Raw genomic sequence first — 25533 nt, forward strand, 5'->3', positions numbered from 1 at the left:
ACGCAGTTGGGTCCAGCGCTTTTGATGCCACATTCTTCGCACATATGTAAATGCTTCAAATTTGCCAAACTCAAATGTAAGCTTTCTCGTAATTTCAGCAATTCTTATGCAAATTAAGTAATCGTTGGAGCTTTTCAAACCACACACGCACCACTTTTAGCAAATCTGCTTCGCCATTTAAACCACTTTTCACCATCAAAAGGCGTTATTTATAAGATTTTGTGTGCCAATTTTTATCTATTTCTCTTCTTTGCCGGCTGCATTACCCTCAATTTAAATAAACTTTATCACTTCGGTCGCATGGCTTTTATCAGCCTCAATCGCACGCGCTGCCAAAACCATTTTGTTGGTGGACTTCAGTAGGTAAAGCGAAGTAAAAAAGCAAATCCCCAAAAATAGCTGCAAGGAAAAAATGTGTGCAGCAGGTGCTAATGCGAGTGTGTGTTTGTGATTTCCCCCTTTTCGAAAAAATAGAAATCACACAGCCCGACAAATGTTTTTGTATTAAAAATAACATACATTTTAAGTGCCACAGCAGCCAAGCGATAATGTGTTTTTGTGTGTGTGTGCGTACGAGACTGCATGAACCAGGAAGCTGCTGTTGGCAAAGTAAAAATGTCGTCTGATGAACTGATGAACTAAGTGACTGACTGGGAGCCTCTGACATGCCGCATTCTGCTTTAAAAAGTTTCTGTTTTTGTAGCTGTTGCTGCTGCTACAAACTTGCCACAACTGTCAACAGTACGCTTTGAGTTATGTTCCAACTTGTATACCCTTTATGTGTATGACACGATATTATTTTCTATCTAAAGTCAACAAATCAGGCTAAAATAGTGGTTGCGACACGATATAGGTTGAAAATTTGGCGAAAAACTCACGAAGATTCAATGTGGTATGCGGCGGTGCATTATCGTGGTGCAAAAACCAAGAGTTGTCGGCCTCTTTTTACGAATAACAACGCGTAAACGACGCATAACACTCAAATAGTATTACTTTTTGACAGTTTGCCCGATCGAAAAGAAAATCGGAATGCACCATACCTCGATAATCCAAGAAAACTGTCAACATAACCTTGATTTTTGACCTGATTTGACGTAATTTTTTCGGCTTCGGCTCACTTTTGCCACGACATTTGGTCGATTGATCATCTGTTTCCGTTTCGTTAACATAGATTCAAAACTCATCGCCAGTAATAATACGTTTCATAACATCCTGGTACTCGGAAAACATTGTTTCACAAATGTTAACGCGACGCTGTTTTTCAAAAATAAAAATTAAGAAAGATTTTGGAATCAATCGTGCTTTCACTTTTCTTAGACCCAAATGATCTTTCAAAATGGTTTTCACCGATCCTTCTAATATTCCAACGATGTCAGTAAGATCTCTGACTGTTAATCGTCGTTTCTCAAGCACCAATTTCTCTATTTTATTGACGTGTTGTCCATCAGTTGGTTTTCATGGCCGTCCTGGACGTGGTTCGTCGTCAACGCGCTATTAATTGTTAGGAGATAAGAAGCAAATCTTTGGTATTTTTGAATTAAGAAGCCATTTTTTATTCGAAACCTCAATTTTTCGACGAATTTATTGCTGTTGTTTGAAATCTTAAATTTTACTTAATACTTTTATCGGAAAATATGTATATTAATGCTAAATTCAACTCACCATATTAGATTGCATCCCGATTTAAGTAAATTTTATGGATCTAACAGTAATTCTCATATATTCACAATCTATTTTTTATGTATTTTTGTATCGAAATTCGACTTGTAGTCCTTGTTCCTTAATCCAATTGTCGAAAAATCAAGTTTCCTTTAAGAAATTAATGTTAATAGATTAAAACAAAACAAGAGTTTATCAAACAATTAGACAAAACCGTAGATAGGTGATTGACTGAGAGCATATCCTATAAATTTTCGTTATACGATTAGATGGAATCACTTTCTTGTTGTAACGGGTTTTCTCCCACGTTTCAACAATGCAAAGAACTGGAAAGACTCAAACTCAGCAAAATGCTAGGATTAATTCCGTTTTTTTCTTTGAAGGCTCTTTCTTTCTCTGTTTCTCTCTTTCTTTCTCTCTCTTTCTTTCCCTCTCTTTCTTTCCCTCTCTTTCTTTCCCTCTCTTTCCCTCTCTCTTTTTCTCTCTCTCTCTTTCTTTCTCTCTCTTTCTTTCTCTCTCCTGCTTTCCCTCTCTTTCTTTCTCTCTCTTTCTTTCTCTCTCTTTCTCTCTCTCTCTTTCTCTCTCTCTCTCTTTCTCTCTCTCTTTCTTTCTCTCTCTTTCTCTTTCTTTCTCTCTCTTTCTGTCTCTCTCTTTTTTTCTCTCTCTTTCTTTCTCTGTTTCTCTCTCTCTTTCTCTTTCTGTTACTTACTTCCAGATCTCGATTAGATTGATCCTGAAAATCCTGCTGAAAATGTTTGATTTGTTAAAGGCAGAATAAGGAAGGATTTAAAAATATTTTGTCGACAAAAGTTTGAAATACTGTCCGACTAGAATAGAACAGAGAATACATGTGATTAAAGAGCTTTTTTCCTTCTTTTATTGTTAAATAAACCCATCTTTCTTTCCAAATCTATCCGACGATACTGTCATATAAGAACAATAGTAAGCTCAAAATTACATGAATGGTATATTTCTTCAACTAATACCTTCGGAGGATGCACACTTTGCGACGTGCTACTCACTTAGTGCCACCTCCCTTGTCTGTATGCATTTCATTCGCCGCATTGCACAGAGCAAAGTTGCACATAACCTCAACGTCAGTTCCAAAATGCCATGAATAGTTTGTTCGTGGAAATGAAGGCGCTGATTTGTAGCTGCCACCACTGGCTGACTGTCGGAAGGTCTGCCATCGGCATCGCTGCAGTCACAGCATTTCACACACTGACAGACAGTTCCGTGCAGTATAGTGTTGTTGGGCTTTTTCTTTTAGCTTCTAATAATTTATGCGCATTTCAGAGTTGTATTTGTGTCGCTGCATCGCTTACTTATTGCCTTCCCTGCTTATTTTCCTTGCCTTCATTGCTTTTGGTTCGCTTAATATGCTTTATATTGCATTATTAAATTATTGGAAGATTTCCGTAGCCACTTTAGATTGGAAGTTAGTTTTCTTTATGCGCGCCTCTCAGATCCATTGAGGAAGTACACATTTGCTTCGCACGCAATTCTGCTTCACGCTCACATACATTAAAACATATTTACATCGCTCCGTTCGTATGAGCTCACCACTCGGTTGCTTGTGTCGAGCGTGCACCTTGTCCAACTGGTTGCCGCTTCGCTGTTTCTTCTACTCGCATGCGTATTTGTTGTTATTAGATTTTTATATGTTTGCTTTACTTTGGCCTGAGTGCGAATCAGAGCAGAAAAATTATAGGCCGTCAGGCTGTATCAACGAGACTGAGACCAGCTAAAAGTTGTTGATTTACTTGGTTAAGTGAAGGCTACTGTGAAGTTATCAAACCAAAACGTAAATGTGCAAGAGAAACGTCTAGACACCACCCGGTTTCGCTGTTTATGGGCTAGAGGTGCTTTTACAAGTTGGCTCGAAAAGGTCTGAGAGGCAGAAATCAAGCTTTAATAAATTGTTTGTTCTTCATATTGAGTTCATCAGGATCGCAGAGAACCAGAATCGTATCGCCATAACCCTTAAAGACCATTTCCTTGAGACTTGAGATGAGATTACTTCAATGCAAGGAAAGCTTTCATTTGCAGCACCAGCTTCAGATATCTTCATACAAAATTTACCGAGCTGTAGCGTTTGGGTCCATTCGTCTGGTATAGCTAGAATTACCATATCGGTCTCAGTCAAAATCAGTCCAGTTGCATATTAAAAAAATCGTCGATTCAGGAGGAAACCAGGGAATCAGTGCATTTTTCACGAAAATCAGGGAATTTTATTTAAATCCATGAAAGACCGAACCAATTTGTAAATAATTTTGCAGATTGCCTGGAATTTCCAAATATAGACTAAGTTAAGTTTTGTTTTACTAATTTCAATACGGAGAAGGCACCGTTAACAATTATTACCATCAAAACTAAAGCGTTGAGTTTCAATCGGTCAACTCGTCCTAGGGTGCCCGCAAAGTGGACGCTTAAAGCCGAGCCGAGCGCATTCTCCCATTTACGCAACTCGGGAACTACCCTCAGCTAGGCTTTCAGCGTCCATTCTGCAGGCACCCTTAGGCTTAGCTTACACCGTACCGTAATTTGCTTAACTACTTCCAGATCGATTGATTAATACCTCATCAATTATTTTCAATATTTCATAAGTCAATTTGTTTTTATATATACCAATCATGTTTTTGCGACACAGATAAAGACGGACAAAGATTCCAATAATACACCTCGCCTTCGTCGGGTCCAAAGTAAAACTGTTTGGATTTCTGAGTTGACGTTTTTATGGCATAAACTGCAACTTGCTGACTATTTGTCTTCGCTTGTCTTCGTCAATTAGATAGACCCCTGCGCTTTGCATGCTTGACCGGTCTAAAAAGAACCCGAAACCACTCATTTGTATTAGTATTTTATACCTAGAACACATACCTTTTCTTCAATTAAATTTCAACTTCAGTTTACAGGCATGCAATTCAACAGCTCTGTGATCACCAACTGGTGTCTTCAACACCCCAGCTCTCAATTATTGCGCATACTCGTCAGAATATATACATAAATTTCAATTTTCCACTTAACTTGCAATATTTCGTGGCGTTCATTGAACTAGTAATTGCTAGACCGTGGCAAATTTATACGAATTGACCGTTTCGGTTTGCAGACAAGCGAAACGCTTCATTATTGCAAAAATATTAGTTTTAGCGCCTGAATTTAGTGTTATGAAATTCAGTATATAGACATAATTCTATTACTTATATAAATGTTTGGTTATGTGTTGTCCAGTATTTTGAAATTTGTTTCCCTTGACGCTGCTGCTGGAACCTATTTAGGTCGTTGGGTTAATGATCTTTGAGAAAACTTGGTGAGTAGTTGCTGAAAGGCTAGAATTAATTATTATGTGAAGAAAATTTCGTTGTTCAATTTTAGATGATCATGTCATATTTTGTTATCGCAATCTCGTCCTTAGCAGTGGAGGATGTTTTGAGCACTCTATTAAAAACACTAAGATCGCATAAATATTGATTCTATTATAAGCAACCCCGCCATTTATGGGATTATTACTTAGAGATAACCACTTCTGGATAATCCTTAGAAAAGGAAAAAGCAATGTCTATCGCTGAAAATGGTTTTAGATCCAATTGTACTCCGCTTCTACCATGTTAGAACTGGCCTTACTTTACAGTTTTTTGGTATTAATCTGCCTTCATAATAAATTGAACGCACTTTTAAGTATAGATATTGACTCTTCGGATCTCTGTTAACTTTAATTTGGGTTGTGGTGAGTGAAATGCAATGCAAATAGGACACTTTTTTCATTAAACTTCCCAGTCAAAATGGTTTCTTCAAGCACATTTTTGGTGATATTTTTGATGACCAAACTTCCTTCGAGTGAGTGAATTCAGAGAAACGATGTATCTAATGAGATGGCCAAAAGTGCTTCCCATCTGGCTATCGTACAAGTACAGGAAATACCGAAGACACTAAAAATGATACACAATGACTTTTCCGAAAGTGCTGATAGGAAGATTAGGGCGGGATGGAATGTCTCAACTATATGCAGAATCTGCAAGATCATGTGCGAGAGCCCCATAGGAAACTCGCATGCTTTTTAATCACACGATCTCGAAAGGACTCCCGGACGGTTGTTGGCCTCTTGAGAGGTCACAATCGAACCAGATGGTCATAGGTAATAACGATACATGTAGAAAGGAAAGTACAAAGAAGTAGGCATGAGAGAGACGCTGGAACACCTCTTCTGCTTATGCGTATTAGATGAAGTATCACTCTTAGATCTCAAGTCACTATTAAACTTTCACGGCATGCATGACGAAGGTTACACCTAAATTTAACATAAACTATGTATGACATTACAACCAGCCAATATTACCTAATCTAGCCTAGCGCAGTTGTGATTAGTAAAATGCAGTAGTCATATTTTTTATTCCTAAAAAACCTCTTGAAGACGAAGACCTTGCTTTTTATACTCTCGCAACAAAGTTGCCAAGGAGAGTATTATAGTTTTGTTCACATAACGGTTGTTTGTAAGTCCTAAAACTAAAAGAGTCAGATATAGGGTTATATATACCAAAGTGATCAGTGCAAGCTGTAACTTGAGTAAAAATTGAGATATCATGCTGAAACTTGCTATTTATTGGCTCCATAAGAAGGTTAAGTTCGAAGATGGGCAAAATCGGCCCACTGCCACGCCCACAAAATGGCGACAACCGAAAACCTATAAAGTGTCATAACTAAGTCATAAATTAAGATATTAAGAGAAATTCACCTACTAAGTTTTTTGTACATATCTCGGAAACTACCATAGCTATGTCAACCAAACTCTACAGGAAGAAGGAAGCTGCACCCAGGCTTTTTTTAAAAATTGAAAATGGGCGTAGCGTCGCCCACTTATGGACCAAAAACCATATCTCAGGAACTACTAATCTAATTAATTTTACAGCAAAATAAAAAATTCGTAAATGACGGATAATAAAATCTCGATTATCACTTTATCATGCGAGAGTATAAAATGTTCGGTGACACCTGAACTCAGCCCTTCCTTACTTGTTCAACTTCAATTTTAATAGGGTATGTTAATTATCGTTCGAAAGAACATTCTTTGGTTACGTCTCAGATGGACCATCCGTTGAGTCCAATTTTCGGTGACTCGTTGGAGCATTTCGACTGATACGTAGGGTGCTATATATATTTCTGGCCTAATAATGTTTATTTTTTTATTTTTTTGTCGATTGCTGTTTTGTTTCGGGCTCAGACGAATAGATCCATGATTCGTCACCTGTGACGATCTTATAAACGTCTTCTGAAGCACCTCGATCGTATTTTTTCAGCATTTCTTTACACCAATCCACACGAGCCTTTTTTGAGCGATTGTCAAATTGTGCGGGATCCAACGAGAACAAACCTTTTTTACGGCCAGGTGTTCATGCAATATCGAATGGATGCTGGTGGGAGAAATATCTATCAGAAGGTATGTTACATGACGGTCTTGCATTATCAGTTCACGTACGGCATCGATGTTTTCTGGCACAACGACCTTCACGGAATTCGTCTTTGAGCGAGCGTCGACCACGATTGAATTCGTTGTACCAGTTTTTCACAGTGCTATAGGATGGTGCTTCATAGCCATACAAAGATTTTAGTTCATCGATGCACTCTTGTCGTGATAATCCACGTCGAAAGTTGTGAAAAATGATCGCACGAAAATGTTCACGAGTTAATTCTATTTTTAGGCCGAGATGAATTTTTTAATTCCCTGTAAATAAAACAATTCACTATTAAATGACAAAACGTTCTGAGTGATGTTATGCTTAAAAATGTCAAACTTTCCAATGGAAATGTCAGATTGCACCTGGCAACACTTAGTGTTGCCCTAGGCCAGAATATATATAGCAGCCCTGGTATGGTGTTTCATATCCCTACTGGAAAAAGTCTAACGCTGTAAATCACATTCAACATTTCAAGCATCAAATTATCGGTTATCATGGCGTGATTACGGTCGCTGGCATAATTTTTGAAGATGCTGATTCCAACGGCCCACAAACCACACCCAATTTTTTGCATGCACATTGAGACAGAAATGAGCCACATCGCTGTACATGATTCGGCTCCAAAACGTCGGATCATCTTGGAACTTTTCAGGAGCCCATAGAGCGAAGAAATATCGTTTGGAAGGTCGAGCGGTTTCAGTTCTTGCACAAGCAATTCGCAAAGTCGTTCCATACGTCAGTCCGAGTTGCTGCAAACGGCGCCGAATCGACTCTCCACGGTGTTGGTATACACTCCCAGCTACGGCTGCTATATATTCTTCACTGCGTTGTTGAATGCGGTCTATTCGGTCGATAGCATATACATATGTATGTAGCTGTCATACAAAATGAAGGATTAGACTCAAATTCTAGCATGGAAAACTCTTTATATGTGAAGGGTATTGTATCTTCGGTTTAGCCGAAGTTTCGGTTTTTTTTGTCATTAGGTTTTTTGTTATACGCTATTATACACACACAAACATTTTACTATTTCCAGTGATTTAGCCACATTTCACACTGACTTCTAATAAGCCTCCAAGTAGTCGTACAAATTTTCAAAATTAAAACTGTCATTAACCTTCATTTACTCCACATGCTGACTGACAGCAACAACAAGAACAGGCACAAAATATGGCGCTGTTGTTTGCTGGCAACACAATAAAAGCAAAAATGAAGGTTATTAGCTTTGACTATTTGTTTTGTGGGCATTTTCTTCACGCTAAGCGCACATCCGCTGCATTTTACCGCCACCAAAGTTCGCCTAACTATATCTGCCTACATACAAACACACACACAGACACACAGCTATATGTGCATGTGTGTGTGCAGATGAGATTGTGGGCCGACCAAGCGTCAAATAGAAAGGCGACCGCACCGAGGAAATATAATTGGTAACCGCAGGCGTCGTTAATATCTGAAATCGCAGCGCATAAACATCGTTAGTTCGTTTTAACGCCATCACGGCATCAGATTTACTTATTATTATGAGCATCTTCATCACATTTGCCATCAACACGTAACATAATGACGCGGATTGCAGTCATCAGGCGTCAGGCAAACGCCAACAACCGGCAGCCATGAGCCAACATTTTGGCATGAGACAAACCGATTAACGAAGAACTTAAACCGCTGAAGTACGCGGATGAAAGCATTAAACTATGACTATATATTAATGTACATTAGGGTGGTACTTAAGCGGTTAATTCAGTCTAAGTTTAATCAATCGATTTTCATTATGATTGAAAAGCACTTAAGTGACCTACAAAAATTCAAAACTAGGCGATAGCAGGGTACTGAGGAGTCCATAACCATAATAAAAAGGGTTCTTTATCGAAAGAAGGAGTTTTGGTTAAGTTTTCCAGAACTTAACTGACCGATGGCTGCTTATCAGACATTGAGTAAACGGACCTTAGACTGCAAAAAGTATTTATTTTTATTCTTCAAGGAGCACCCTAATGTATGTTTGCAGATATGCATTTGTGTAGCAAACGTCAACGTGTTGTGGCACGCGAGAAAATCGTTCAACACATAAAGTAATATTTAGCAAAAGTGAAATGCTGCAGATAGGCATATGTGCTTTCATGTGTATATGTATGCGTATCTATAGTGGATTAGTGTTGTTGTTGGTGGCTTTTCTCTGACTTTTTTGTTTCTTTTTATATTTTGTGATAATTTCGAATTACGAAGCGAAGGTACCTTCGCTGGCACAACCTTTCTATGGCTTCTTTGCGTAAATTTAATACAATTACTCTTATGTACACACAAGCAATCATACTTATGTATATATGCAAATACATGATTTATATGAGCGCTTCGTAAAAAATTGAAGAAAATGATTTTTACTAGTTTTCCGGTATTTTCAGCTTTCTACCGCCATTATGGTAATTTTGCCATTTTGGGTTTTGAAAGACTATTTTCATTACTGAATTTACTGATCCATTCTATTAAAATAAGCAAAACTTACACTTCTTTTGCTTCTTCATTGGCGTAGGCACCAACAGCGCGTCAGTCGTTCTTCCTTTTTGCTGTTTGGCGCAAATTGGAGATTCCCATTGTAGCCAGATCTTTCTGCAGCTGATCTTTCAAACGGAGTGGAGGTCTTCCTCTTCCTCTGCTACCCCGCCAGGTAGTGCGTTGACTATTCAGAGCTGTAGTGTTTTCATCCATTTGGAAGACATGACCTAGGCAGCTTAGCCGCTGTCTCTTAAGTGAGGAATAAGATTGTACCTTCTCTATTCAGCCTTGCAGCTGGAATTATTTTCTCCAGCAATCTCGCAGAATAAGGAGTCGCCTTGTTTACAACCTTGTTTGGTCTCGAACGGCTCGGAGAGGTCCTTACCGACCCTGACGGAGCTTTTGATATTGCTCAACGTAACTTTACGCAGCCATATTAGTTTTGCGCGGATACCAAATTCAGACATCGCCGCATAAAGCCAGCTCCTTTTCGTGCTATCAAAAGCAGCTTTAAAATCGATGAAGAGGTGGTGTGTGTTGATCCTCTTTTCACGGGTCTTTTCCAAGATTTGGTGCATGGTGAATATCTGGTCAGTTGTAGATTTACCAGGCCTAAAGCCACACTGATAAGGTCCAATCAGTTTGTTGACGGTGGGCTTTAAATTTTCACACAATACGCTCGATAGAACCTTATACTGGCGGAGATTGTGGAGTCTCGCTTTTTGTGGATTGGGCAGAAGACACTAAATTCCAAACATTAGGCACGCTTTCGTCCATCCATATTCTACAAAGAAAGTAATGCATTCTCCTTATCAGTTCTTCGCCGCCATATTTGAATAGCTCGGCCGTTAATCTATCGGCCCCTGCCACTACTACTCCATAGTCATCGATTGAAGAATTGGTTTCACCATCACCTAGTTTTTATGCTTTCACTGGCATTCAGTACGCTGGAGAAGTGTTCCCTCCATAATTTCAGGTTGCTCTGGGCATCAGTCACTAGATCACCTCTGGTGGTTCTACAAGAATGTGCTTCTGTCCTGAAACCTTCTGTTAGTCGCCGCAGTTTTTCGTAAAATTTTCGAGCAGTACTCCTGTCGGTCAGCTTGTTGTCAAGCTTTTCGTAGTAGGAAGGGACACCTTCCCAATTAAGGGACCCGACCGTAATACGTTTGTAGTAGGCGTCATCAAAAAGCGGTCTCTCATCCGAGGCTGTTGAGTTCTTTTCATTGGGGATGTTTTTGTTTTACGTGGCAGGTTCCAGAGAATTTTCCTCACTTGCGCGAACTTCTACACATGGCTCCATCCTCTAAAACTAGGCCATAAAGAACCCTCAGTCCCTGGTTGACGCTTTAATGGGCTCAAAGCGTCGCTAGAGCTTTTTGATTTCGATTCCCAGTATGTAATATGTAATATTTTAGGATTCTTATTCATTAATGGTATCATAAAGTTGTGTTAATGTGTTCTAGCTTATCGCGGGGCATAAGCAGAGGAGCGTCTACTTCCGTTATGCACAGCGCAGAGAGCTCTGAACCCCTTGCAATGGCCTCCGGTAGGTAGTACGCCGTACGCTTGTCCTCCACACTACTACAGCGTAAAGCAGAATTGACTGTTGTTGCTGTAGTGGTAGAAAACATTCCTGAATTAACTTCTGGAAATAATGCCGAGTTGACAATCTTAGTCAGATAATAACCAGGTCCGGCCTCCATGGACGGATCTTATATTCTGTGAACACAGATACGTTTTCCCCGGGTTCAACCCAAGATCCGCTTGCGATGCTCAATTCCTGACTGTATTGAGACTGGTGATCATTCTCATATATTAATATAAGATCATCGATACTTTCGCCGAATCTTACTATTACTTCCATGCATCCATTACGTCTTCAGGGATAATAAACTCTATTGTGTGCCTAGAAGTCAATAATTAACTACTTTATACCCACTAATCAATTTCATGAGACAGCTTGTCATTGTCTTGCTTCCCTTTGCAAGCTCAATGCTCATTGCCATTTCAAGCGCATTCCATGATTTACTAGTCCACAGCTGTTCCGAATAAATTTTCATTAATTTCAACATTAATGCGACACTTATTTATATTTCGAGTCATTTCGAAATCGAAAAAATAATGCGCAAATGCATTTTAATAACATTTCTTCTACAACACATCCGACATACATTTATGGATTGCAAGCAAAATATAAGCATTTGTGAGCTGAGCAGATATGTACTTTCTACGGATTTCACCCTGTGGTGAATTTCATTTATAGCATTTTACCTTCATAAATTGTACCGCTATTGCATAGCGGCGTGCCTTCGTTAGGTGTCAGCAATTTTCTTGGCGAAAAGAGAAAGGAAATGTGTCAGAGAAAATCGATAGTTCAGTTGATTGCGCCAGCAATACAAATTCAATTGCCTTATATAATTACATTTCAAGCTACAGAGACTGTTCTCGAAGCATTTCACGTTCGTCGTACAGTGCTTTAAATCACACGAACGCGAAATCTTCTTCTGCGACGTAGTTGTTGTCGACAAAATTGCAAACAATTTAGCACCAGGAAATCGCCGAAAATCTTTATTATCGTATAAGTGCTGATAAAGCTGGCGCCTAAAAACAGACCAAACGCACCACCAAACGAGACGACCACCTCATCGAAGCTGAAGACCACGCGTCGCCGTATACCTCGATACGGCAAGTTGAGCTGTATGTTGACGGTGCGTTCAAATTTTTGACCCATTACACCCTCCAACTGCAGCCCATGCATAGGCTGCTCAATACTCTGCTGTAGCTGCACATAGAACATGTACTCACAGAGCTGTAAGCAGAAGGTGCAATTTGTCTGCGTCCAATTGTGCCGTTGCAAACACAAAAGCTGATCGATAGTGCAAGTGGGGAGTTCGGCTGCGACCGCATAGAAATGTGGCTTGCAGTTACATAGTTTCATGGCCCGGTGAATGCGGTGTTCCATGCAACACAAAGCTGTTGAGTAGGTCTGTGAAATCAGCACCGTAAATATTCTATATTTAGTATGGTCTTATGAAGCAGAAAAACTTACCTCGAAATACTTGAGATTACTTTCGTCTGGGTAGCGACATTTGCGATATTCTATCGGTATTCGGCGCACCTGAGCTTCAGCGCTGAATGCAGTGATCTCCAGATCAACAGTTAAAACTCGACCTTGCGGTGCAGTTTGATAGACATTGGTTATGTCGTTGGGCGCTACGACGTCTAAGGGGTTATGCAGATACTGGCAACAGATAAAGAATTCCTTTAAAATATTTCAACATATTTGAAGATGTTCTGAATTAAATGATAATTGTTGGATTTCAAATAAAATATGGTCCGAAAAATTGATCGAAAGGGGGGAATTAATATGTACTATGAAAGTAAACTGTAATCTTTAGTAAGCTCTCGGTTAGACTCAGAAAAGGTTTCAATTCGAACGCATTCTTATCTACGATTTACAGAAACACACTTTACTAAGATCTCTATTATGTCTCTAGGCAGTCTCGTCCATAGTTCAGTTTTATGTGATTTCAAAATAAATTGGTTAACCTGGACTTAATCGAGACGTTAGATTATTAACCTAACCATCCGGTATTCTTTTTCAACTGATTTTCCATAAACCTCAAAATCTCTTCTTATCCTTATTACCTCTACTTTATCCAAAGATATAGCAATTCAGTTTTAATATGTCGGCGACAATTAACCGAATCTTGAACTGACAACCACGTCTTTTTAGATGTGATTCCAACGAAAGATCTAGATACCATTGTATTCTACATACATATGTATCAAAGTTTCCCCAATTCCTCCAATTATAGTAGTGTTTCCAATTAACTTACCACAAATACTTCCGCCTCATCTGAATATTCTGGAAACAGCTTGGTAAAACAAATGCTCATGAAGAGGCAGTATTGCACGGGGCTAACCTCAAGGGATTTTCTGAAATAATAAAGAAGACAGGCTTAATAAAGATCGGAGATGGGCTTATTTAATCAGTTTTAAGTGGTTAAAGTTGTTTGAGTCCACCATACATACATACATTTCTCCACTGGGGTTGGTGTACTTATTTAACTGTGATGTTGTACGACACAGACCAACCTCTGTAATCGCTGGTGCGAATATGATGCTCTTCTTTTCGGAGATCTGAACCTCTGACTTGTCTGGTGTCTGCAACTGTAAATATAATAATGAATGCTTAGTTTTCTTATTTTGGTTCCTAAAACCGTATATAGTCTTGTGAATTTATACGGACGGCATTAGACCAAACCTTACGTATGGAGCACTTTTTTGGTGGTCAGCATTAAATAAACAACATAATATCAGGAAGTTAAATGGAATTCAGAGAACCGGAGCGTCTGAGTCATGTCCGAATGATGCGCTAAACATGCTTCTGTACTAACTGCCTATAGACATATTCATACGTAAAGTGGCAACACTTTCTGCTTAAAAAGTTAAAGAGATTGGTGCTTAGAATAGGAAGACTTATGGACATTTCGAAATTTTGAACCAACACGAAACTAATTATAACAAATCAGACTACATCCTTCAAAGGTTGGACTTCTGTAGGGACTTCCAGGTGAGAATACTCTCTAGACGAGAATGGAGAAGAGGTTTAGTAGGACTGGATAATACTACCTCAATTTATACCGACGGGTCCAAAATGGACTGCGTTGTAGTGACAGCTCTCCGATGAGCTCGATATTTTTTTTTCTTCCCGCCTACGTAACTCTGCTGGGATCTTCCAAGCGAAAGTACTGAACATAGAGAAGGCCTGTGAAGTTCTGTTGTACAACAGCTTTTAAGCTTACTGGCAGGTCAACTCGACTTATCTGTAACTTGAGTTCCCGGTAATAGGAACATTTTCGGCAACGAAAAAGCAGACGTGTTGGTTAAGTCAGGAGCCTTTTTAGACAAATCCGAGGCAGAAACAATACCATGTCCGTTAGGAGGAAGCTCAGGCAAAGGCATGACAGAACAAAAACCAATGAGTCAGTTCCAGTCCAGGAAAAGTATATACAGGCTTACAGCTACCATAACGGCGCACTGGCCATTTGGAGAACTTGCATTAAAAATATGAATGCCCCACTATAGCATGTGTCCTAGCTATAAACTCGAAGGAAGCAAACGGTTCTTCACTTCCTCTGTGAGTGTCCAGCTTTATCACAAATGAAGTCATCGAAGTTTTGGAATCCATCAGATACCAAACCTTGAATAGCTATCTACAAAAAACATAACGGAGATAAGTAGTTTTATTGAGAGCACTAAACGGTTTGAGTACCCCAATGGAATGAGATATCAAGATAAGGTGTTACGATAGTGTAACAAAATGGCTTTACTACAGCTAATTAAGCCCGAAAGTCAACACTCTTACCTACCTACCTTACTTCTTATTTTGGAATCATTCTTACTTTGGTTAAAATATCGATATAGTCTATGCCCCACAGCGTGGAGTCATTTTTGTATGGCAACAGCGTCTCCAAGGTATCGTATTGTAGGACATTTAAGACTTGCAAAAAGTTTGAGTAGTAGTCGTAACGGGTGTCATTGGGCGTTAGCTGCCACAATCTGTTTAAAAAATTGAAAATTTTATGTTTTTATAATATACTTGCAAACACCACAAGCTTTTGACTTCCATTCACACACTTACTCCATAATTATTTCTTCAGCCATCAACGCATTGCGAAAATCGCTGCACATTGTTATGCCGGGATAGAGGAAGTTCTTCTTATCCCAGGTCAGTTCGGCGGCAAACACAAGAGGGTTTTCTTGAAAATGCTTCCATTGTTCCAAAGACAGAAAAATGGAATAATAAGTCGCAGCTATGATGATGCCCAACCAAAATAGTCGCTCCGTCCAATGCAAATCTTTACGCATCAAGTAGGGCAAACCGTGTATGCCAGTTTCGGTGACATTCCTTTTGACAAAGGTGGCACAATTCATATTATTTAATTCACGACTTTCGTTAATAATGGCGCTAATCTTACTGGCAACTGAACTTTTTATAGATTTGGTGATATCTTAAATAGTTAAACATGTCGCATATTAAAAGTGTTGTGGCCTTAGTCAGTCTGTAACGGGCAATCCCGAAACAATTTCTTGGTTTCGGGTTTTCGAGAATTTTCAGCCTACACGCATTGTATTAAGGATCGTCTGAAGGTTTTACGGATTTTATTTGAAAAGTTTGTAAGATCGGTTAACGTGCTCTCAGTATTCTCTAAGGATAGACATTTTCTTTCAAGCAGAACTTAGCCTGAACTTTGCTTTTGTTTAAACTTACCGTTTTTGCTGTACTGATTTACGATTACTTCCGTTCCGAGGTAAATGCCTTTAAAACATGAGAAACAGCTTATCTTCGTTAAAGAAGTAACACTTAGTTTCGAGGTCCTTCTGCCGAAACAGCTTGGCGAAGGTTAGGTTACACCAAATACTCTGAAGGTGTTAAAACTATACACAATTCAGTTCGATAGGCCCAAGTCAAGGGCTTTTTTCTTTCTAGAAAGTGTTCCAACAGCGGGCGGGAGGTAGAATTTCCCCGCGGTTAGGTATGCCTGTCGTAAGAGGCGACTAAAATCCAATATGATGCACTATGTCACAAGCTTTTGAGCTTTCCTCGAAATTTCAGCATACTCCTATCAGAAAAAGTGATATACTACTCAACTTGAATAGATATTATAGACTTCAAATGAGTTGCCTTCTAATGAAAAAACATTTGAAGTTCAAGCGACAAATGTCACCAGTCATTCAGTTTGATGGGTGCTCAACTGGTAGCAGTAAAAGCTACAAGGTCTGACCGGAGACTTAAATGAGGTAGCAAGTTGGTTAGTGTGTCCATTCCACACTACCAATTGGTATTGAAAATGCCTGCATTTTCGGGGCGCTGATCAACACATTGATTTAATCCGCTGTGCTTTGAGCGCCATGGGCTAAGGCTGTCGTCAGCAGGTACACACCGGACGTTGTCCATAAAGTGTGTCAAACTTTTCGACTGTTATTAAACAATGTTTGCAATATGAAAATAATATATTGTTAAGTGGATCCGAAATATTTTCTTACCTACAGTCTAATTTAGGGTTACATAAGCTTAATAGGTCACCTCAATACAAGCACTTACTATATTTCTGTAAAAATCTCGTTATAATAAAGGTTTAGTTCCGTAATTTCGGGATTTGATTAATGCATCTCTACCATTATATCATTTATTATCGCATGGCCAGCTTTGATGCATCCTTACACGTCCGCTTAATTACAATTTGTTGTTTATGAATAATTCATGATTGCGTTTCGCTGTACTACAAATATTAAAACAACATTTCGTGAAGTCATGCGATGCCTGTCGATGATGCATGCCAATTGCATTTTATAACCGACATGATTATGTAGTAATTGACTAAGATAGTATTTCTTGGGTTTAAGCAGAATTTGACATAAAATTTGATTTAGTTATAAGGCTTGTTTATAGTATATTTAATCTTCAAGAAATGCCGTTGTCTGTATAATATCGTTCTAAGTTGAACATACAAGGTCTGTCGCAAAAGAAACAGAACTTTTTAAATATATTTGTTTCTAGTGGCGCCACCTATTGGTGGATATATGAAATAAAATGTTTGATCTCGTGTTGACATTTCGTAAAAATTTTAAGACAATTGGATAACTACATAATGTTATCGATCAACAAGTGACAGCAGCTTTTAGTCATCGGTCGTAAAATGCATTTTGAACAAAAAGGAAATATTAAATTTTGTTTTAAACTTGAGAACACGTTTACTGAAACATTTCAAATGATGAAAAAAGTTTATGGTGATCAGTGCCTATGCCGTAGTAATGTGCATGAGTGGTTTAAGCCATTCCAAGAATGTCGTGAGGACCTCTGTGACGATCAGAAGTCGGTCGTCTTCAGAAGTCAAAAATAAAGAATGCTGATTTGGTTTTACGATTCCGAGGGTATTGTACACCAAGAGTTCGTCCCACCTGGCCAAACGATTAATGCTGTGTTTTACCTTGGTGTTATGAAGCGTCTTTTGTCACGCATTCGTCGTGCTCGACCACAATACCGTGAGGCAGGGTTCTGGCGCCTGTTGCACGATAATGCGCCGTGTCATCGGTCGACGCTTGTCACTGATTTTTTGACAAAAAACTCCATATTAACCATTAATCACTCACCCTACTCACCTGATCTGGCACCCTGTGATTTTTACCTATTTGAAAAACTTCATTTGCCCATGAAAGGACAATGGTTTAAGGACATTTCAGCTGTCCAAAAGGCGACGACCAATATTCTCAAGAGCATTCCGAAAAATGACCTTAAACACTCATTTGAAATGCTAATTGACCGGGCTAAACGCTGTATCGAAGCACAAGGAAACTACTTTGAATTAAAAAAAAATATAACTATAAAACTATAGCTATAAAATATTAATTTTTTGTTGTTTTTTTTAATAGTCCTGTTTCATTTGCCACAGACCTTGTATATTCAATTAAGAGTTAGAGTTAACTACTAACTATTCAATTTAAGCAGCTGTTAGGGTCAACATGTGGTCTATCACCTGTCCTTAAGCATTTGTGTTACACAGAAGTAGTCAAATCTTACTTTATGGTACTTTGGTGTAATGAACCGCTTTCAGTTAAATCTTGATACAGTAAACCTTTGGAGTGAATATATTCGCTCGCTGTTTTGTGGTTAGGGCAGGGGTACGTAAACCAACAGCGCACATAAATTCGGATGACTCGAAAATGGGTTATGAAGTGCGATTACAAGATTACAAGCGACCCTTCAAGCTGCCGAAATACTGCAGTTTCTTTCAGGCAGAAGTCTTTGCGGTCAAGACTGTTGTTGAGGTACAAAACAACGCAGGTAAACGTCAGAAAATTTCTTTAAGAGCAGGGTGGCAGTATATACATATATATTGTGTACCCAATTGCGCCTGCATGTATACTGGGTTCCAGACCACAAGGGTGTTCGGGAAACGAAATAGCTAATGAGATTGCCAATAGTGCCATCCCCTTGACTGCCACATTATCTCATACTTAAAATACGCAAGTCGTTAAAAATGCTACTAAATGAAATTTCCCAAAGTGCTAATAGCCGGATCAGGTGGAGATGGATCCTTAGCCAAGGTCCAAAACAGCGGTCTTGAAAAGCTACAGGTCATAACATACTGGCATCACATGCAAACCATATGAGCATTATTAACGATGACACATGTAGGGAGTGCAAGGAAATTGGCATGAGAGAGACGCTGGAACACCTCTTTTGCTTATGTCTGGTCTTATCTAGAACTCGGCTTAGATATCCAAGAGCTTCGCCGTTCAGGGTACTGGCTGAAGTATCAGAATTAGATATCATGTTATAGGCGTATTTCTATGCCAGCGCTAGACTCATCATTCCAACCGTCTTTGTGGTGGACCTTAAATATTACAGTAGGCTAGTTTTCTCTCTTCTATTCCTATTCGAAAATTGTTTGTTTTTTGTTTTTGCCTTCCATTTCCATATTACCCGCATCCTTTGCCGTGGTATGATAGGCAGCGCTGGTACTTTGAATTCCGCCCAGGATATGCAAAACTGTTACACTAGTCAAATGTGTAATAAACTTAGTGGCACAAGGTTGAACCATGTGTTGCTCCCATTTTTCTTCCTGCCGTCAAAATATCATACATATAAATACATACACACGTGTAAGTGTGCACGCTCTTATAGATGACTGTGTATTGTTTGTTAGCATTTTTCTATCTGGCAGTAATGAGCAAAATAATAGCAGTACTGCAAAAAACTGCTCAAGTCCGTACACCTCATTAGTGCATTCTGATTTTTACCACTGAATAAAACTATCGAACAAAGAATTTGTATTTCTAACCAAATTTCGTTTGTGGATTCATTGCGAATGTTTGAAAAAGCTTATGGTGATTTAGTTTTATCAAAAACACTAGCTTACGAATGGTAAAAAGCCTTCAAACACGGTCGAGAGATCGTTGACGTCATGCCTCGTTCTGGACGACCTTCGGCCTCTTCAACTGATGAAAATATTAAAAAACAAGTAAGGAAGGGCTAAGTTCGGGTGTCACCGAACATTTTATACTCTCGCATGATAAAGTGATAATCGAGATTTCATTATCTGTCATTTACATATTTTTCAAATACCGTATTTTTGTAAAGTTTTATTCCGCTGTCATCATTGGTTCCTTATGTATCGGGTGATTTTTTTGAGGTTAGGATTTTCATGCATTAGTATTTGACAGATCACGTGGGATTTCAGACATGGTGTCAAAGAGAAAGATGCTCAGTATGCTTTGACATTTCATCATGAATAGACTTACTAACGAGCAACGCTTGCAAATCATTGAATTTTATTACCAAAATCAGTGTTCGGTTCGAAATGTGTTTCGCGCTTTACGTCCGATTTATGGTCTACATAATCGACCAAGTGAGCAAACAATTAATGCGATTGTGACCAAGTTTCGCACTCAGTTTACTTTATTGGACATTAAACCAACCACACGAATGCGTACAGTGTGTACAGAAGAGAATATTGCGTCTGTTTCTGAGAGTGTGGCTGAAGACCGTGAAATGTCGATTCGTCAAATGGGGACGTCGTTACGGTGAATGGCGATCGCTATCGTTCGATGCTAACAAACTTTTTGTTGCCAAAAATGGAAGAAGTGAACTTGGTTGACATGTGGCTTCAACAAGATGGCGCTACATGCCACACAGCTCGCGATTCTATGGCCATTTTGAGGGAAAACTTCGGAGAACAATTCATCTCAAGAAATGGACCCGTAAGTTGGCCACCAAGATCATGCGATTTAACGCCTTTAGACTATTTTTGTGGGGCTACGTCAAGTCTAAAGTCTACAGAAATAAGCCAGCAACTATTCCAGCTTTGGAAGACAACATATTGCCGAAGAAATTCGGGCTATTCCGGCCGAAATGCTCGAAAAAGTTGCCCAAAATTGGACTTTCCGAATGGACCACCTAAGACGCAGCCGCGGTCAACATTTAAATGAAATTATCTTCAAAAAGTAAATGTCATGAACCAATCTAACGTTTCAGATAAAGAACCGATGAGATTTTGCAAATTTTATGCGTTTTTTTTTAAAAAAAAGTTATCAAGCTCTTAAAAAATCACCCGATATATATTATACAGAGAAGACATCGAATGGAATTCAAAATAGCGTTATATTGGAAGAAGTCGTGGTTGTGAACCGATTTCACCCATATTTCGTACATGTCATCAGGGTGTTAACAAAATATTATATACCGAATTTCATTGAAATCGGTTGAGTAGTTCCTGAGATATGGTTTTTGGTCCATAAGTGGGCGAGGCCACGCCCATTTTCAATTTTTAAAAAAAGGCTGGGTGCAGCTTCCTTCTGCCACTTCTTCCGTAAAATTTGTGTTTCTGACTTTTAGTGATTTTGAATATAACCTTTGTATGGGAGGTGGGCGTGGTTATTATCCGATTTCTTCCATTTTTGAACTCTATATGGAAATGCCTGAAGAAAACGACTTTGTAGACTTTGGCTGACATAGCTATAGTAGTTTCCGAGATATGTACAAAAAACTTAGTAGGGGGCGGGGCCACGCCCACTTTTCCAAAAAAATTACGCACAAATATGCCCCTCCCTAATGCGATCCTTTGTGCCAAATTTCACTTTAATATCTTTATTTATGGCTTAGTTATGACACTTTATTGGTTTTCGGTTTTCGCCATTTTGTGGGCGTGGCAGTGGGCCGATTTTGCCCATCTTCGAACTTAACCTTCTTATGGAGCCAAGAAATACGTGTACCAAGTTTCATCATGATATCTCAATTTTTACTCAAGTTACAGCTTACACGCTGCACGGACGGACGGACGGACAGACAGACATCCGGATTTCAACTCTACTCGTCACCCTGATCACTTTGGTATATATAACCCTATATCTGACTCTTTTAGTTTTAGGACTTACAAACAACCGTTATGTGAACAAAACTATAATACTCTCCTTAGCAACTTTGTTGCGAGAGTATAAATATATTATCTGTAAATATCTGTAAATGTGTATTTCAACCACGGGGTTAATTAAATATATTTAGGCCTCGCAATATACGTACGTTTTCTGAGACTAATTCATTTAATTACTGATAATTTTTATGTAAATGCTCGGAATATCTTCACATTAAAAAGTTTACTAGAAAAAAGTTTTTGAAAAGTACTGCAATTGTTTTCCACACCACTATTTACCTTCCGACACACTAACACGCATTGCCCACACACTGTGCTCTTTGTTATCATGCAGTACAATAAGTTATGTGGAACACCGGCAGCGGGCACGAAGGGATGCCGACGATAGATAGGATAGGATAGGACTCATGATAGTTAATAAAAGTGGCAATTCCCATTTGCGTAGAAATAAAATGTTCAAGAAATGGAATGGAAAAAAGAAAACCGCAATAATAAGCAAAATGAGAACAATTGCTGGCATTCACACACATACAAACACACACATATACATGTATATGCTTATTTATATGAATGAATAAATGAATGAAAGCTTGCATGACTGACTGGCCTGGCATACATTTGAGCGCTCAGCGGTGGTGCCTCAGTCCATCCATTTGTCTATTATCAGCCATTTATTGCCTCTAATGAGCTCCAGCTCGATACCCTGATGCAGTTGTAACAGAGAAGGGTGCGAACATTCATATATGTTTAGTTGTATAGTTGTGTATGGGAACACTCTTATCCTTTAAGTGGAATAAAAATACTAACGGTTCTGTATAGAAACGAGAGCATTGTGTGGGCGAAAGTGAGAATACTAGGCGTTTATTTGTTGAATTCTTCAGTTTGGTTTGACTTCAATAATATAAATTTAAGAATAAATCGTAAGTATATCGTTATGCAACAAACATTATTTCACATTTTCTACTATTTAATTTAATACAAGTATTTACTGCCTTACGTTGTTCTAATTGAACACAAATCCTTTCCAATTGGCCAAAGTTGACCGCTTTTGAGCAAGTGACTTCCTGTATCGGTCTAGTTGTTGAGACTACAAGTTCATCAGCAAGGTCGTAGGGGAGCAGCTCATAGGAGAACATTCCCTGCCAACCCCGCAAAACATCTATTCATCGAGAGTCGTTTTGTATCATTTTATTCTTTATTGGCTTAGACACAGCTTCTACGGTTAAAGCCGAGTTTAAAACAGCGCGCCAGTCGTTCTTCCTTCTCGCTGTTTGGCGCCAATCGCAGATTCCAATTGTAGCCTGGTTTAGCTTTCCAACGGAGTGGAGGTCTTCCTTTACCTCTGCTTCCACTAGCGGGTACTGCGTCGAATACTCTCAGAACTGGAGTGTTTTCGTCCATTCGGAAGACATGACATAGCCAGAGTAACCGCAGTCTTTTAAATCGCCGAACTATGTCAATATCGTCATATATCTCATACAGCTCGCCGTTCCATCGACTGCGGTATCCGCCATTGAAATAGCGCAAAGGACCATAAATCTTCCGCATAACCTTTCTCTCGAAAACTCGAAACGCCGACTCATCAGATGTCATCGTCTCTGCCTCTGACAATATAGTAGGACGGGGATGATGAGTGATTTGCAGAGTCTGGTCTTGGTTCGTCCAGAAAGGACTTTACTTCTGAATTTCCTACACAGTCCGAAGTAGCACCTGTTGACAAGAGTTACTTTGCGTTGGATTTGGAGGCTGAGGTTGCAGTTGGTGCTAATGCTGATGAAATTATCTACGATTTTGAAGATATGACTGTCTACAGTGACATGGGAGGCAAGGCGCGAAAGCGACGACGCTTTGTTTGATGGCAGGAGATATGTTGTATTGCCCTCATACACTACCTGACCCATTTGCTTCGCTTCTTTGCCAAACCAAAAAAAAAAAACAAAAACAACTAACGCCGCGATTGTTGAGGCCAATAATATCAATATCATCGGCGTAGGCCAGCAGCTGTACATGCTTATAGAAGATTGTACCTTCTCTATTCAGATCTGCAGCTCGAATTATTTTCTCCAAGAGTAGGTTAAAGGGAGTCTCCTTGTCAGAAGCCTCGTTTAGTATCGAACGGCTCGGAGAGGTCCTTCCCGATCCTGACGGAGCTTTTGGTATTGGTTAACGGCAGTTTACGCAGCCATATTAGTTTTGCGGGGATACTAAATTTAGATAAAAATGCAAACTACTTATAACTCCTTAAGAGATCAGGTCTTTCAATAGTGAAGATTTAAACTCAATTTACATTTGTGAAACTGAAACTTAGGACGTCGCATACATTAACTTACAAATTCTAAATATGGTCCGTTTCGAACTAGTCCCGGTCTAGTTTATTTCGGGTCAAAATATGTCAATTTGCATTCTCGCAGCATTTGGTCATTTAAAAAATCCCAGAAGAAATATTGCTGACTAGTTTGTAACTAGTTGTGTGTGGTCCATTTAACCTATTCCTTCGTTATTTGCGTTGACTCTGCTTTTGCGGTTATAGCCGAGTATGCGTTTGATTTGCATTATTTACATCATCGCGCTTTTATAAACCAGCCTCATAAGTGTATAAATATTCATATGAATGTACGTGAACACTTACTCATTTGTGAATATGATTTGATGTATATGTATTTCATTTGTGAGCTATTTGAAGCAATTAATGCAGTCATTCATGTGATTTATTCAACCAACGTCTATTAATATAATTTCTATGATAATCCAGCACAACAAAAGTAACAAAGAAACAAATAATTTTAACCATAATACGGAAAAATTGCAATTTCTTGTGCAAAAAAGTCTAGAAAAGTTAAATAATGTGCACAGGAACATATATAAATACATACATAATACTATACTATACTTATGTATGTATATGTTTATGAGCAATATGTATGACGGAGGCATGAACATCACCTATGTGCATATGTTTTCATATCTAACTAAAATATATACATACATATCTACACACTCACATGTATGCATTTATAAACAGGTGAGCTCATTTGAAGGCGTTTTCTTTTCTTCTCTCAAACCGTTCGCCTGCAGTGACGTAATTTTCGCATAAAAAATTGTTCAGCAAAAAATTCAAAACTTGAATACTAAGCAGCCACTAAATTGGCACTTTAATTATTTGCGTAAAGAACAAACTTCTTCTATTTCATTTATTTTAATTTTGAACTGGTCTTGATAATCGGCTTAAGGTTGATTGATAGATAGACCTCCCGGTTTTGGGTGACCAAACGTATTGTTTTCGATACCAAGGAACACTAGCTGGGTAATAGAGAATATAATAGATAAAAGAAGCTGCTGAAAGTGACTTTTTTCTGAGTTTTGTTATTAACGATTGTGGATATTTATTATTTATTTGATGGAGGAAGAATTACTTTCATTTAGTAAATATGTACAAATAAGTTTTAGATACAAAGCTTCTTCGGTTTTACCTAACGAATTGTTTTGGTTCCTGAAAGCTATTTCCCTAGCGATCTACACTTAAAGTCAGTATCATATTTTCAATAAATAAAGCGAAGCCTGTGGAAAAATATTGAATATTTATTCACAAATGACTTTGTTCGAAAGAGCCACACATACGAAGAAGCATATTTTCGGTATTTACTATTAAATGACTTTGTTCAAGAGTGCCACACTTCCGAATTATCGTATTTTCGTTTCGATTGTGAAATCGCTCCGAAGATCTAATATCTTTGAGAAACCTGTGTATGACAGTTCAGAGCGGTGGCAACTTCACTAGATCTTCATGGTTCAAAATAGAATTCAAATCGCATTTTTTTTTAATAGTTAGTATACAATTTTTTTCTAAATAATTGTTGTTAGAAGACATTAATAATTATATTGCGAGCAGAAAGTCAGGCTTTAAGAAGAAATTTTTCGTATTTTTTATATATCGTCACCTAAAATGCAGAACAAAATTTTTTGTTTTTAATTTTAGAGAGTAATAG

General features: G+C 38.6%; 2 protein-coding genes across 13 annotated transcripts in view; one reads left to right on the forward strand and one right to left on the reverse strand.

Annotated features, from left to right (window-relative positions):
* Positions 1-25533, forward strand: part of LOC120772320 (serine-rich adhesin for platelets) — a 132649-nt gene that overhangs the window by 10066 nt on the left and 97050 nt on the right. The gene's annotated exons all lie outside the window — the stretch shown is intronic.
* On the reverse strand, positions 11775-15564 carry LOC120772321 (sodium channel protein Nach). The gene is made up of 6 exons (XM_040100851.1): positions 15256-15564; positions 15017-15173; positions 13648-13781; positions 13448-13547; positions 12658-12849; positions 11775-12594 (listed from the first exon to the last, which is right to left on the reverse strand). Exons 1-6 carry the CDS (start codon positions 15546-15548, stop codon positions 12085-12087), a joined length of 1386 nt encoding a protein of 461 aa, XP_039956785.1. The 5' UTR covers positions 15549-15564; the 3' UTR covers positions 11775-12084.

The sequence above is a fragment of the Bactrocera tryoni genome, chromosome 3 (assembly GCF_016617805.1).
Source record: "Bactrocera tryoni isolate S06 chromosome 3, CSIRO_BtryS06_freeze2, whole genome shotgun sequence".
NCBI lineage: Eukaryota > Metazoa > Arthropoda > Insecta > Diptera > Tephritidae > Bactrocera > Bactrocera tryoni.